The 16,339-nt window shown below is 38.3% G+C and overlaps 1 protein-coding gene across 6 annotated transcripts in view; it reads right to left on the reverse strand.

Annotated features, from left to right (window-relative positions):
- Window positions 1-16,339, reverse strand: part of LOC117411084 (CAP-Gly domain-containing linker protein 4-like) — a 67,993-nt gene that overhangs the window by 16,882 nt on the left and 34,772 nt on the right. For 5 of the 6 annotated variants that reach the window (XM_059025575.1, XM_059025576.1, XM_034018160.3 and 2 more), the window contains exons 8-9: window positions 10,856-10,991; window positions 9,060-9,200 (exon numbers count right to left, since the gene is read on the reverse strand). In XM_059025575.1, the coding sequence (XP_058881558.1) occupies window positions 9,060-9,200; window positions 10,856-10,991 (277 nt within the window). Of the gene's footprint in view, window positions 1-4,657; window positions 5,290-9,059; window positions 9,201-10,855; window positions 10,992-16,339 lie in introns of those variants that run through there. The other variant, XM_059025579.1, reaches the window with a different exon arrangement.

The raw sequence follows: 16,339 nt of genomic DNA on the forward strand, positions 1-16,339 counted from the left end.
TTATGTCAGGCATATTGGGTCAGGTGTCAATATCATGGTTTCAAACATATTCAAACAGTGTTTATATAACTCTGCAGATATTACCTCAATTAGTGTGAGTTTAGAGATATGGCAGGACAGTGACAACAGCTTCGAAACATTACTGCTACAAACGGGTTATTTTTTCTTGTGCGATACCCTCGATAGAACTTGAAATTGACAGAATCAGAGAATACAGCTGTTTACGGAGTATGAAGCTAATGATATGGCAGCTATTTTAGGTCACAGGTCAAAGATTGTGTCAGATTTTGCCAAAGAGGAAGCCGTAAAACTAAACAGCATCTTAAATTGTTATTGAGAAACAAGGCTAATTGTATAGTAAAATATAGAAAAACAAGGGCCATTTTTAAGAAAATAAGATACATGCACAATTTACTGTCAACCATGATTTAACCGAATTTGTGAATCATCGAACCCTGAAATAACGAAAGAAGTGTAATTTGCGACAGTGTCGACAGACTGACAAGCACAAAAAAAAGCTCTCTTTACAGGGTGGCTTAGTTATTTATATAGAAAAGACTGAATAACTATTTAACTTAGGATTACTTTAAAATAAAAGTGCAATGTTACTATATTACTATTTAGCTGAATAAAATCCTCTATATTACATGGCCCTATATTGGAGCACTGTTTCATCCATCCATCCATTATCTGTAACCGCTTAATCTTATAGAGGGTTGCGGTGAGCCAGAACCTAACCTGGCAGACATAGGGGCGCAAGGCGAGACTACACCCTGGACGGGACGCCAGTAGCACTGTTTCAGTTAAATAAAATAAAAGGAATATCTGACAATAAAGTTGAACATTTGAAAACCACAAGTTGTCATGATACACATGATACATACAAAAATAAGGCAATTACAGAGCTTGTCAGCTTTGTTGTTGGATTTCTGGTTTATCTTTTAAAAAATAATACTACACAGCTTCCAAATGTGTTCCCAAGAAGATACCTTTGAGAATATGGTTTGCCTCAATTATGCCCACACTAACATAATTAGACTCAATTAGTCAAGCGTTCACAAATACAAAGAGTTACTTTGGAAAGTTTCAGCTGTATAAATTGCATTTCATTGTTTTAGTATTCTTATGAGGCCGATACAAATGTGCGTCCACGTGATTTAGAAGAAATGACATCAGTGGCATCCACACTGGAGATATTAACACCACAATAACCCCAAAAGTAATGACGCAGTCTATTTTAGTATTTCTCCTGCAATAAAACAGCAATAAACAAGCTGCCGCTGAGAAATCAAATGCAATTGCATTGTATTACGCTGGCTACCTCAAAGCATCTGCTTAGGGGCTTGTAGCAGCAATGAATTAATCTCTCGAGACAATTCCTACTGCTGGAAATGGATATTTTTCAGCTCTGACAAGAGAGACAAGAATAGCTTTCATTTTACAATAAACACATTCAACACATCAAGCATTACGTTTTCTTTTTGTTTGGTAAGAGATTACAAAGACAGCATAGTAGCATCTTCTTTTTGTATCCAGCTCTGCAGAAATACAACCAAGAAAGAAAAAGGTCAAGATTATTAGAAATGAGTCATTCTCTGCTCTAGCAGTACCAAAAGAATGGCCAAATATCTATCCAAAGTAACACACAAACAGATGTTCATTTAAACAACTTTTGCACCACAAAAAAAAGATTTAAAAACTGCCTCTGACAATTTAAAAGATTTAACTTGATTATACATTTATTTAATTGTATCTTAACTTCTCTTATATATATAATTCCATTTGCCAAGAATTTAGACTATTTTTGTATGTTATGACATACAAAATACTCAAATGTGACTGCATTGCACTGCAGTAGATTTTGGTGCAAACTGTAACAAGGCTGGGTTGTAAATAACATGCTCCATTGTAACTGATATTTAGCTGCAATAAAACTACACTGCGCAGGAAAGCAACATAGTGTGTATATATAATTACTGTAATTTTAGATTTGTTTCACGGTTCGCTTTGGCTCTTTAATTCTAATTGATGCTCCCTCTGTAAACAAGTCTCTGGCCTTAGAAGGCTATTCCTCTGTGAATTCATCCATCTAATTAGGAGATAGGTCAGTAGCACTGATGCCTGTGAAAACTCTGGCTTTGTCAGTCATTTTTAGTTCTTTTCCTGAACTGTATGTGTGAATTTACCAGGCTTTTTGTTGTAATCTGCTGTTCTCTATTCACAATATCTATTCCATTAATTGTTAAACCCACTGAGGTGACTGTTTTACTTTTTTTTTGCCACATAAAATGACTTTCACCTACCACAACAACATCGAGTCACTGTCCACTTATTTGATTATTATTCATACGCAAAGTTGACAGTTAATGCACAAAAAACATAACCCACTGTCTCTAACTTAGCATGGTTGCAACTTGACTAAATTTGCACTTCCTTAAATAGGTAACAAGCCTGAAGACTTGCTGAACATAGCACTGCAGTTTCACCCATTACATATTACACAATCACAGAAGTACTCTATACAGCAGAAACCTTAAAAAAAAAAGTCACGTGACCTCCATAAGGCATCTTTATTTGGTCAGATGTCAATCTCGAGTTCACCAACACATAGGACATGATACTTTTTTTTATAACCTTGCAAATACTAAGTCACTAGCCCAAATGGTCTCCGAGATACAGTATGGGGCTTTACCGATGAGGCAGCTTTGTAAAATGACAGTTACAAAAGGGTTCTTTTTTTCTAGTATGATCCAACTTGACCTAGAGAATTAACGAACACAGAGGTTACCCTCATGGGGTGCTAAATGAATAAGAAACAGCGTAATACTACTGACAGGTTAAAAACATGAAGCATTTTCTTACAGAGGTGTTTCTGCCCTTTCACTGAGATGGCAGAGGGAAAAGAGAAATCCCTCGAAGAGCTACCTGACTGCTGCTGTTTGCTTTCAATAACCATAGTTCTTTCAAAGCTACACCGCACCGTATTATTAATCCCTCCATTCTCAAAAGGAGAGTGTCGGCTTTACTGAAAAGAAGAAATACACACATTATTTGCCATCTTTCTGCTTTAGCCTCCCATCACGGGGACTAAGCAGAAAAGAAGAAGAAAAAGCAGTCCAATAACACAATCTCCCCATTATCTCAAACTCAGCACAACAACACACTCATTTAAAAAAGTTACAGAAAGGAGCCCTAACTTGCACACAAATTAAATTCATGACCAGCGAGGCTTAGTCATTTCCACAATGCTACAGCTACCCTGTGGCAGATAAGCATACCACTCACACCTTCAGTCTGACAAGTCTCAGTAGCAGGGACATAAATAACTTCGATATGGGGTATAAGCTCTGCTCCATGGGAATTCTGGTGTTTTCCTAATAAAGGGATTTATGAGACAGTAGGTAAAGGTGGCAATACAAATCTAGAGAGAACCTGAGGTGTATATAAAAAAAAAAAAAAAAGATTCAGGTTTCTTTTAGTTACATGGTGGTGTTTTCAGCATTTCGTATTATTGTCACTTGTACCATCAATCAAGGGAGTCATGAGGCCAGTTTCTTTGTGTATCTAACCACTTGAGAACAAATCACCCATCAATAGCTATATAGACACATTTGAAGATTGGGTGCACTTTTGAAATAAAGGAGGGCAAAATTAGTGAGAGAAAAGACCAGATAGCCCCTATGACAGGAGAGTAGGTGAAGGAGAGTTTAAATGGTCATTGAAGAATTTGTACATTAGTAAGTGCGTATTAGTATGAATCACCCTAGGTTCATACAGCTGTCTACACAAAGCCATAATAGACTCAGATGTTATCATCTTAAGATGTGTAAATAAAGGACTCTAGGCAGAGTACTAAGGGACTGCCGATGACCAGCCTCTGAACCTCAGCTGCAGCGATTGTCACACAGCCCTCGTTAATTGCCACCCAGCTCACCCTGACAAAAAACAGGTCAGCGGGCTATAAAATTTGTTAGCTGCTGCTTTATGGCTGCAGCCTACAAAAAGAAAAGAAAAAAATGAAGTATTAGTAGCTGGGACTTTGGTTTAATGTCTCATATGAACACGTATTTTAACATAAGAAAGGAGACAAGGCCATACCAGTAATAAGTCATTTTCACGTGTGCGAAGCAGAGCATGGATGCAGCATTCATGGCTAATTTGAATACATTACGAAGTTAATCTGTTGCTCAATACTTCCACAGTGCAAAACAATGCTGATCATAGACATTCTGGGAATGTGCAGGTAACAGTCAACACTGTTTTAATAAACCTCAATGCAATTAAGTCAGCATATGTTTGCAATGTAATACAAAAACAGCCTGATGTAAGACCGGTCTGCTCCTCAATCTTAGTTTGCAGTTTCCGTATTTTCTAAATTACTGTATTATTAGCAGTAAAGTGATCCGCAGCCAGCACTGCTAGTTTGAAGGTCTCCCATCTAGGCCATCCCTGAAATGTTGTGGTATAGCACAGATGACAAAAAGTTCACAAATAACTTATATACTTATGCACAAAAGAAACGCAACACTCAGGTCTAATGGATTTAATCAAATATTCTAAACATAGATATCAAGCAAAAAAAAAAAAAAAAAAAAAAAAAAATCACAGAAAATGTGAACAAAAATACAGATAGTATTAGTATCGGATATGACCTCCCTGAACATTAACACAATCCTGACAGCGTTGACGCCTAGACCTGATCAGCCTCTAGAGAGACTGCTGTGGGAAGTTCCGCCACTCTTCCTGTGCAGCTGCAACCAGCTGGCGATGGCTGGCTGGTCGTGGTTGTCTCCTGTGGATGGCACTGGCAATTTGGTCCCACAGATGTTCTATTGCACTCAGGTCAAGAGAAAAAGCTGGCCACGGCAAGACCTCGACATTGTTTTCTTGAAGTCGTGCAATTGTAATCCTAGCACTGTGTGGTCTTGCATTGTCCTGCTGGAAAATCGACACTTCCGAATTGGCTTGCAGGAACAGAAAAACTGCCTCAAGGACTTTGTCAATGTATCGCTGAGCAGTAAGGTTGCCCTCAATCTGCACCAAAGGCATTCTTGTGTTAAAGGAGATTCCTCCCGACATCATCACACCTCGACTGCCCCACCGGTTGGTTTGAACAATGCAACACAACGCAACGCAAGTCAGCATAATGATCCTGGGCCGGTGTGGTCACCCGCTGCCTTCCAGGACGTAGCCCGTCCCAAGCAGAGCAGGTTTCGTGGTTTCTCTGGACAAGCCTGCTGTTGAAGCAGAACATCTCATTCTCCGGGCAAATACTCACAGACAGGCCGCCTGCAACCAAGTGATCTTCGTTACTCAAGCGTCATATCTTTCGTTGTTCTTGCGTTAATTAAAATCATGTCTTTTCGAATGGCTATTTATACAGATTCTTAAATCAACTCATTTTGGGAATTTTAACTCGGCTCAAACACCAAACGCTGAGCACCTGACGTTTATGAAATCACATGACTTGAGCTTTGCTATCCCAAGGAACACTACTACTAAAACAATCAACAAACCTATCTGCTCACTATTTAAAATGTAAATAACATTATGTATGTGCCCAATGAGCTAGTGATGTAAAACCTAGACTGTTGCATTTTCATTAAGCATCAGTATACATGTGGGGGAAACAAAACTACACTTGTCTAATTATACAGAAATCAGATTTCTTCATTACATTGAAAAAAAGAAAACAATTTTAGAATACTCTTTTGTGAGGATTCCTCCGATTTCTTTTATCCCTGAATGGAAATTTCCTCCCCTTCCCCCTAGGTTATATAAACTGGGTTAGTGGCAGATACCAAATGTAGGTAAATTGGGGAGTTGAAATACAAAAGCAGTTTATCACTATGGCAGTGAAATAAGGAAGGCTGTTTATTTTAAATGTCCTATAAACACGATTATTTTTTCTCATCCTCCGAGGTTAGCAACTTTACAAGTTTTATCAGGAGACAGTGTCTCAAGGCCTAGCTTTGATGAACTGCGTTGGCACTTCTGATTTTATTTATTTATTTAACAGCAGCTGGAGGGTCGGCAATCTGTTCAGGAGCTGCAATGCAATTTACTGCACCTTTGCACAGCCTGTGAAAGAAGCATTCTCTAGCACATGTACTTGCAGGCGTGGGGTGAGGCGGCGCAGTTCTTAAAAGATAATAATAATAATAATAATAATAATAATAATAATAATAATAATAATAATAATAATTATTATTATTTTAAAGCAATGTCATTGACTGCGCCCTGTTAGAACTTACTATGCTATTACTACGGTATGTTTTGTTTTAACATATTCTGTAGCCAGCGCACTCGACAGCCTTGTGGTCACAGGATCACCCAGCTTGACTTGTGGACATCAGAAGTGTGTGTTCAGTGTTTTTTTTGACCATATTAAAATGAACAAATCTTGGAAACAAAAAGGCTGAAATAATTGCTCTATCCAAGACATAATTGCTTACAAATTTTCTTCACATCTGTCAACAATCTCAAAGATTCTTAAAAACAGGAATGCAATGTACTTATTTTTTTTTTTTTTATTTAGTGTGTCCAATTATTATTTTACCCCAATTTGGAATGCCCATTTTCTTTTCCCCTCACTGCAGCAATTCGCCAGACAGCTCAGGAGACCCAAAGGTTCAATGAGCGTCCTCAAATCCCACCACCAAGCCAGCTTCCCTTTTCACCTAGGAATTCGAGAGTGGATGTCAATGAGCTACTGACCTCTGGAAGACAAAGGCCAGCCCTATAGGTGTCCGCCTTTGAGCTCACTGGGCACCTAGCCAGTGGTGTGCGCTGTATGACTCACCCTGCTGGCTGCGCTTCTACCAGAGCAATTTTGAGTGCCTATTACAACTCAAGTGGCTTCTACTACTAACAATAATGTGTAAAGGAAAGTACGAGGACTTAGAAGAGAACTTAAATTGGTTTAAAATTCAAACTAGGTCATTTGGTTTGTTAGGATAATATAAACTCTGCTTATTGTCACGATTTATGCAGCAGTGTGGAGTAATGGTTAGGGCTCTGGACTCTTGACCGGAGGGTCGTGGGTTCAATCCCCAGTGGGGGACAGTGCTGCTGTACCCTTGAGCAAGGTACTTTACCTAGATTGCTCCAGTAAAAACCCAACTGTATAAATGGGTAATTGTATGTAAAAATAATATGATATCTCTATAATGTGAAATAATGTATAATGTGATATCTTGTAACAATTGTAAGTCGCCCTGGATAAGGGCGTCTGCTAAGAAATAAATAATAATAATAATAATAATATTGCCTCATGTTTCATTTTAAAGCTATTGGAGCGGGGAGAGAGGGAGAGAGGGGGAGGGGGGTCGTGGTGGCGGCTACTCATACCAGCGTGAGAATGCTTCTGTCGGCCCCCAAAAACTATAGCTAGAAGAAAAGCTTTGGGTCCCAAGCAAATCCTTCGGCGCACATAGGCCCTGAATATCAAAAGTGTCTTCCAACAGTCCGAAACTCGCTGTCGCTGTCTGTTTTAACCTGACTCTCTTATCCCGAACGTTGTTTCCAACACTTTGCAGCAGGTGGAACGGGTGCAATTTATATGAATGTGGCGGAATAATTTTTCAGTATTTAAATGAGAAACCTACATGTTAATGAGGCAAATGATGGTCGGAAACGCTTTGAGCCCATTTTACCAATCTGCATTCTCAATTTGTTTTTCCATTCTGAGAAAATGATTTAAAATGTAATAAAGCCGTTGATTTCCTTAAAAAGAAGGATGACCTTAATTTCTTTAAGCAATTTAGTAAGACAAGTCCAGCACTTTCATAGCAATTATATATATGCAAAATGACTGTGTGTGAGTCGAGCATTAAGTGACATAAGTCTCACACCTTCTGTAACTTGAAACTTAAAGAAGCATGTATGATTCAAGTGATCATCAGTCATGAAATTAAAATGACAAAAAACATTACGAGTTGTTGTGTTGACTTGACAGAAAAAAAGGATGACTTTAAAACAAACACTTAGTTTGGCAACAGATTTTATTTTAATTCCTAATTACATAGAAATAGATGACTTTACTTCAGTTAATGGTTCCCTACAATGGAGGCAAGAATAGAAATAACAATATACTGCGTGGGCCATAGGTACGAGACCGTGGTATTTGTGAGAATGAAAGTGCTGGTGGAATGGAATGGCATTAAGGGGCACATGAATGTCACGACCATGCCACCTTACAACTGGTTTGCAGTATAAAAGGGCCACCTTATAAAGGGGGAGCATTGTAAACACCAAAATAACTGGTCACAACATTTAGAAAAACATCTTGATCACAATATAACATGCAAACAATTTACTGTGCAGCATATTTGGATGTAAACAATTAAAAGAATAGTTATAAAAGAACATAAGAACATAACAATTAAAAGAACAAAAGGAGGCCATTCATCTCCATCTACGTTTGTCCAGTTCCTGACACCTGATTGATTTCAAAACTGTGTCAACATGCGTCTTAAAGGATCTATGTGATTCAGCCTCAACAATATGACCTTTTCCATACTCTCACACCTCTGTGTGAAGTGTGTTCCTCCCTGTATCCAAAGTCTATCTCCACTTAATTTCCAAATGTGTCCTCTGGTCCTGGCTTCTGTGCTGCGCTTAAAGTATTGCTTTGGGTAAACCATGTCAACTCTTTTTAAGATTTTAAAGACCATGTCCCTCCTCATTTTTTTTTGTTCTAGGCCAAATAGATCCAGTTCTTTCAGCCTATCTTCATTCATTTAAACCCTGGGATTCATCTGGTTTCTTTTCATTTGGAATCTCCAGGGCCACAATAATCTCAGGACCTTATCATCTTCCTTTCCAGGACCACAGGACACAGCTGGAAATTAAGTGGAGATTAACCTTGTTCATGCAGCACATGTCTGCATCACATGTCATTTGAGTGATAAAATGAAAACCTTTCAGCTTTCAGCACTGCTACTAACTGCCGTGACAGCAAGTACCAAAGCCATCATTATGGGTGGTACTCAGTTACAACTCCTTGCTGAAGCAAAACTTTAAACTTAAAAGATTAAGCGTCTCTCCTCATGCTCTACCTGTGTTTATCTTGGAGGTAACGTGGGACAGGTCGATCTTCTGTGACCGGATGGGGGTAGAAGATCTCACTGTGGAGCTTTTTGCTGTCGTCTTCCTGTGATCCGAAGCCTTGCTGATCTTAGACAGAGGGGCGAAGATACCTGCAGAGCAAAGTGCACACTAGTTAGTTGTACAGTAAAAGCTTGCTTTAAGACTATTTCACATTTAAAGTAACTGTAGCTGACAATAATTCCATCAATCTTGCTTAAATGTCCAACTTTGAAAGAAACACATGTTAAAGTAAACATGTATTTTTAATTTAACATCTGATATATGGTTAGAACAATTTCACAGTTTGGTTTTACTGTATGTACTGTGGCACACAGCCGCACAGACCAGGGTCCCAGACAAATGTCTTGCCTTGGGAGCCAATGGCTCCTAGGCCCAAAAATATTGGTCACCAAATCCAATTGTTGGGTGCCACTTTAGGAGAAAGTGGGCAGGTACCATATTCAGCTACTTAAAACACAACAAATTGCTAAGACGCTAAAGTAATACTAAAACAGTAAGGATGTTTGTGCTCACTTGTTTCTTGCCTAAATTTTCTCTATGTAGCGGATGACTACAATGAACTCAGCATGTTTATATTTTAGATATTTTGCAAGTGTTGTGTATGGCATGAATGACTGCACCTTTAATTGTGTGCAATGTAATATGGGAAATAACATGCTGCTGCTGCTCCCATGCTCAGTGTTAGTTAGATATGAGAGCATCTAACACAACCAGCTCTTATGTTTACATGTTAGTTTATTTTTTCAGTAAAAACAAGTTTAAGTTTCAGTGGGTTTGTTCTGTTATTTACAATATAAAACACACCACAGCAGGCACACTACTTGTCACATTTGAGATATTTTCAAACCATTATTTTTCATTAGCACAATCTCAGGGCTATTGCAGTACATTTAATTTTTAATTCCATATATATATATATATATATAATTTATTTTTTTCGCAGTAGTACACTTTCTAATTACAGTCGCAAGTATTTATTTGCAGTCTGCTGTCCTAAAATGATCCGTTTGAAAAATAAACTCTGTTTTCCCTGCATCAGTTACTCTGCTACAAAACTCACGCTACATTTACGTTTTTTCATTATGGTAATGTCTTAAATTAACATGCCTGCTTCTTTGGCTGCAGAGATATTATCAGCTCATCATCTAACAAAGGAAGCTGCTGTGCAATTAAATCATTCTCAGACTCCTGAAGGTAAACAATGTAACCAAATCTATATCTGGGATAGATGCAGCTGTTAAAAGAAGATGCCACTAACAGAAATCTGTTCATGTTGTCTCATTTTAGGCACCCTACAATCTGACTGGTGAAAGACAACATATTGGAATTCACAAAGAAAACTTTTTTTCAGCTTGAGTACAGTAATCTCTTTCACACAACAGTACCCACAGGTTTGGTCATCATCACAACTGTTCCACGAGGGGTTAATGTATTATGCTTGTATACAGCACCTCTGGACTTCTAGGAAAATGTATTTGATCAGATTATTACTGACTTTCATGCACTTCAGATTAAAATATGTGATATGCTGACACTTCTTCTTTACAGACATAATACTGACTGCCTGTTTTAGGTAGAAGCAACCATTTTTATTTTACAGGCACCAAAAAAAAAAAAAAAACAGTTGCTGAAACTTTTTTTTTTTTTTTTTTTTTTTTTTTTAAAGTCGCCTTGGTAACCATTTTAGTCGCTGTCTGGAGCCCTGGCACAGGCGCCTCCACATGAGGCATTGGGCAGGTCATACCGTACTTGGGAGGACAGCTGAAGTACTGCACCCCCCCTACGCCCCCGTTGTTTTTGCCCTCCGGTTCGTCCAGCTCTATCCCCGCCCACTGGCCACTGGCAAACTCGGTGGTGCCGCAAAACCGCAAAGTGCCAATCTGCAGAAAAAAAAAGAAAGTCAGAAAACATACAAACAATCAAACAGTGAGCGGTCAGGTTTACAGCAACGGAGACAGACCAGTTAAACAGATGGAATACACACAACTAGGGAAATACAGCCACATATCTGAAATGCTAATTTGCTCAAAGGGGGTGTTAGAGGTTTGTGGGAATAATTTCTGAAATTTCTGACACTGTGACCAATCAGACTGCCTGCTCTTCAAAACTGCAAAGAGCGCATTAAAAAAATATAGTATAATATATTATATATCATTTTCCAGGACGCAGCCTCTCAAAACAGCAGTCAATTTTCATCTGAACAATTTCAATGATCACCGTCTCTCATGAGCTCTTACAGGTCACATACTTTAGCACGCTTCTGAAAATCTAACAATCAGGCAATTATTGACACAAGTGTATTCGACCCATTCGCTCATTCCAAAGGGCCCGAGTGTCATAAATCCCATATCATGTCATTCGCAAAGTAAGTATGTGTGAGAGATTTTTGATGAGCTAATCCTATCAGCCCTTTATCCATACCGGTATCATTTAATGTAATCTGAAATGTGCAATTTCAGTAATAGCGTTCTGTTAATCTGGGCGATCTGGCAGAGACAATGACAGCAGACATTATCACGAGTTTGCAGGGTTGATGTGACAATGGATATGTTATTCAATTGAAAATCTTGTCTATATGAATAATGGGGTACCTTTCCTCAGAGCAAAGGTTAGCCAGAAAATGCCTAATGGATTAATGGTAATTGACCATCCAATCCACCCGATTCAACTGGTCTGTAAATGACTTTGCTCTCAAAAGATTAAACCTAGCCTAGCAGTGTCTATATCAGGGGTGGCCAAACTTCCTGACCCTTGAGCCGCATACCACAATTTTCATATGGCCGAGAACCGCAACACATATTGTAAAACATGAAATGTTTGCAAGCAAGACATTTTAAATACTAGCGTTGTTTTAAACTTTTTTTTTTTTTTTAACATTACAACAGAATCTTGCGTTTACTCTGTGCAGTACAGTAGTTGTCATCTCGTAGGGCAGCAAAATATACAACAAAGGAGAACATTGCAGAGCCTTACAGTTTCTGTGTAATTTTTATTGTACTGTGGATTTGCAGCGTATTCAACTTTAAAAACACACAGAAGATTCGCTTTTCTCAAAACAGGGACACACAAGAATCAGAGTGAGCAAACAGCACTGAGATGAAGTACAGCACACGGGACGAAATGTAAATGTCTAGTCTGAAAAATTGATTATGAAACTGAAGATTTCACAGGATAGATACTTGTGCTTGGTGGACCAATGAGACCCTGGTGAAGAGAACAGTTGGAGCATATTAGGGAGTCAGAGCATATAGTTCAGAGCATATAGTTCACTGCACAAGAGCTCCATACATTACATGTGTTCTGAATGATGGAGCGAGCCTTTTCTTCATATCCTTATAAATTATGTATTGATTTTTTCATCAGATACATTGCTCTGCTAATGCATACAAGAACAGGTTTTTCCTTCTCAACGTTTGAAACAAGTAATCCTCTGGCCCCAGAGGTAACTGTGCTCTAAGGCACGAACACTGCCAAAATCAATACCAGTCCCCTGAAGTTGAAGTACAAAATAAAAAGGCAGGGGGAAGTAATTAGAGCCCCTTGGAATTATGTTTTAGTAAAACATAAAAAAAAAAAATTCATCCCTCACTGGGGATATTGCTGAGAAATCTGTACATCCATTTTTGAGAGTTTTACAGTACTTATATATATATATATATATACACACAGACGTGCTCAAATTTGTTGGTACCCTTACAGCTCATTGAAATAATGCTTCATTCCTCCTGAAAAGTAATGAAATTAAAAGCTATTTTATCATGTATACTTGCATGCCTTTGGTATGTCATAGAATAAAGCAAAGAAGCTGTGAAAAGAGATGAATTATTGCTTATTCTACAAAGATATTCTAAAATGGCCTGGACACATTTGTTGGTACCCCTTAGAAAAGATAATAAATAATTGGATTATAGTGATATTTCAAACTAATTCATTTCTTTAATTAGTATCACAAATGTCTCCAATCTTGTAATCAGTCATTCAGCCTATTTAAATGGAGAAAAGTAGTCACTGTGCTGTTTGGTATCATTGTGTGCACTACACTGAACATGGACCAGAGAAAGCAAAGGAGAGAGTTGTCTGAGGAGATCAGAAAGAAAATAATAGACAAGCATGGTAAAGGTAAAGGCTACAAGACCATCTCCAAGCAGCTTGATGTTCCTGTGACAACAGTTGCAAATATTATTAAGAAGTTCAAGGTCCATGGAACTGTAGCCAACCTCCTGGGCGCGGCTAAAAGAGGAAAATTGACCCCAGAGTGAACAGAAGGATAGTGCGAATGGTAGAAAAAGAACCAAGGATAACTGACAAAGAGATACAAGCTGAACTCCAAGGTGAAGGTACGTCAGTTTCTGATCGCACCACCCGTCACTTTTTGAGCTAAAGTGGGCTCCATGGAAGACGACCCAGGAGGACACCACTTTTGAAAGAAAAACATAAAAAAGCCAGACTGGAATTTGCTAAAATGCATATTGACAAGCCACAATCCTTCTGGGAGAATGTCCTTTGGACAGATGAGTCAAAACTGGAGCTTTTTGGCAAGTTACATCAGCTCTGTGTTCACAGACAAAAAATGAAGCTTTCAAAGAAAAGAACACCATACCTACAGTGAAACATGGAGGAGGCTTGGTTATGTTTTGGGACTGCTTTGCTGCGCCTGGCACAGGGTGCCTTGAATCTGTGCAGGGCACAATGAAATCTCACGACTATCAAGGCATTCTGGAGCGAAACATACTGCCCAGTGTCAGAAAGCTCTGTCTCAGTCGCAGGTCATGGGTCCTCCAACAGGATAATGACCCAAAACACACAGCTAAAAGCACCCAAGAATGGATAAGAACAAAACATTGGACTGTTCTGAAGTGGCCTTCTATGAGTCCTGATCTGAATCCTATCGAACATCTATGGAAAGAGCTGAAACTTGCAGTCTGGAGAAGGCACCCATCAAACCTGAGACAGCTGGAGCAGTTTGCTCAGGAAGAGTGGGCCAAACTACCTGTTAACAGGTGCAGAAGTAGCTACAGAAAACGTTTGATTGCAGTGATTGCCTCTAAAGGTTGTGCAACAAAATATTAGGTTAGCGGTCCCATCATTTTTGTCCTTGCCATTTTCATTTGTTTTCTTATTTACAATATTATGTTGAATAAAAAATCAAAAGCAAAGTCTGATTTCTATTAAATATGGAATAAACAATGGTGGATGCCAATTACTTTTGTTATTTCAGAGAAAATTGTGCATTCTTCGTTTTTTGTGGAGGGGTACCAACAAATTTGAGCACGTCTGTATATAATACATGTGTATTATACAGTGGTTGTAGGCCCTGGTGATGTACTTTTTCATGATATTGATACCTCTGATTTTCTATCTGCAGCATGCTCTTATAGAGGTTTACCACGGTAGTTTTCCACAGTATTTGTGCAGCTTTACCATGCTTTACCCATGGTTATACATTACTATGCATTTACCAGTGTACCCTGGTTTGCCATGGTTATTAATATGCTTAACCATCCCTTGCTATTCTTTACAATGTTTACTGATGCTTTAACTATGCTTTATTAGAATTTGCTCTGTTTTTACTTTGGTAAACATTATTAAGGTGACGTGGGGTGAATGTTGAAGACATGCTTATTCATTCTAGGCAAAGACAAGGAAAGCCACAGATATGCGCCAATTCTATATGAAGTCTAACACACTTTATATAACATATTATTATATTTCAAGTTATATTAACTGGATCACGTTCGCGCCAAGTTCCCGATTTTGGCCAGGACTTGACTTTCCTCCCTTACCCCGCAAAAGCACAGGCAACAGGGTTTTCACAATTTCACAGCTCTTACGGCCATAAAACACAAACCTTACAGGTTTTAAGCATCAGCGTTTATTTTTTAAATTACTGAGGCAAAGCCACCTTAGGCGTGTTTTCTGGATCTGCTTATAAGCACGCGAGAGTCTCACGTTAAATTAGTATCAAGCACATAAAGTTTCTAGAAGTTATTCTGTAACCATATTGAAAATCGGAACCCGAAGACGGCTTAAAACATCTACCAAAAAAAAAAAAAAACACTGAAGCAATATAGCGGAAGACATTTACCACAGTGGGGTGCACTTTACCCAGGAGTCATGGCTCCTTCACCTCCCTGTGAAGAGTACACTTTGTACCTTGTATGCAATCGCGGTATGAAAGTTGCTGCCAGTGGTCACATCGATCTGAAAGATCACTTTAAAACGGGCAAAAAAAAGAGAATTACAAAAAACAAAAAGCAAAACGCACACCCCAATAACGTCCAAAGACAAGCCTGCCGGTGGGACAGCAGTAGCTGTCTTCAGTGTGGTGGAGAAGACATTGAGGTAAGAAAAAATAACTATAAATACCCTGCACAGATGTTAGAAGGCTACAAAATACATTAAATTAAATACAACTCAACATTGTGTTATGTTCTACTTTTTTTAAAACCCTGTTACTTTTTGCATGTTTTGTAACCTAATACTGTGTTTACATTATTATTGTATAAACTGTACTTCTTTATGTTGCATTGGATTAAGGCATTAGGCAAATACATTAATAACGATAATAAAACATAACGTGCACTAATGTTGGTGTTGATTAATCAATAAATTAATGTTTGCTGTATGGAAAAGTATTTCATATGCTTTTGGAACATTTAGTCAAGTATGTCCATTTGTATTTAGTTTTGGTAGTGGAAGTATTCGGATTTGCATTTAGTTTTTCAATATAAAGCAAAAATAGATTTGAATGTTAATCTATTAACAGTTTTAATGCTAATTTCTTCAATGCTGTGTTAATTAGTTACAGCAGAAACAGATGAATTGAAACTGATTTTCCAGTTATTTGGCTTATTTTTAAGGGTTTCGAATTAATCTTATGGGTTTGAAAAGTAAAATATACAGGTGACCATCAAAATGAGCTGACAGGTATGTCAGCACCTCCTAGTAGTCGTCTTACAAGTCAAGGCAGAGACTTCCCAGACTGGGCCCTTGCCTTCAGTAGCTTGGCAACATTTGCTGCTTAGGTTCTGTTGTGGATGAAAACAAGTTAATCTAATCATTAAGTGGAATGCAGAAATAAGGCCACGATAAAACTGGAGAGAAAAAAACAATACACATTTATTTAAAAAATATATGAACTGGGAAATTTGCCACCAAAACCTCATGGTAGCGCTTTTGCTGCAAGAGCCACTGTGGACCCCAAGATAAATTATTATTTGTTTATAAA

The sequence above is a fragment of the Acipenser ruthenus genome, chromosome 6, assembly GCF_902713425.1.
Source record: "Acipenser ruthenus chromosome 6, fAciRut3.2 maternal haplotype, whole genome shotgun sequence".
NCBI classification, from domain to species: Eukaryota; Metazoa; Chordata; class Actinopteri; order Acipenseriformes; family Acipenseridae; genus Acipenser; species Acipenser ruthenus.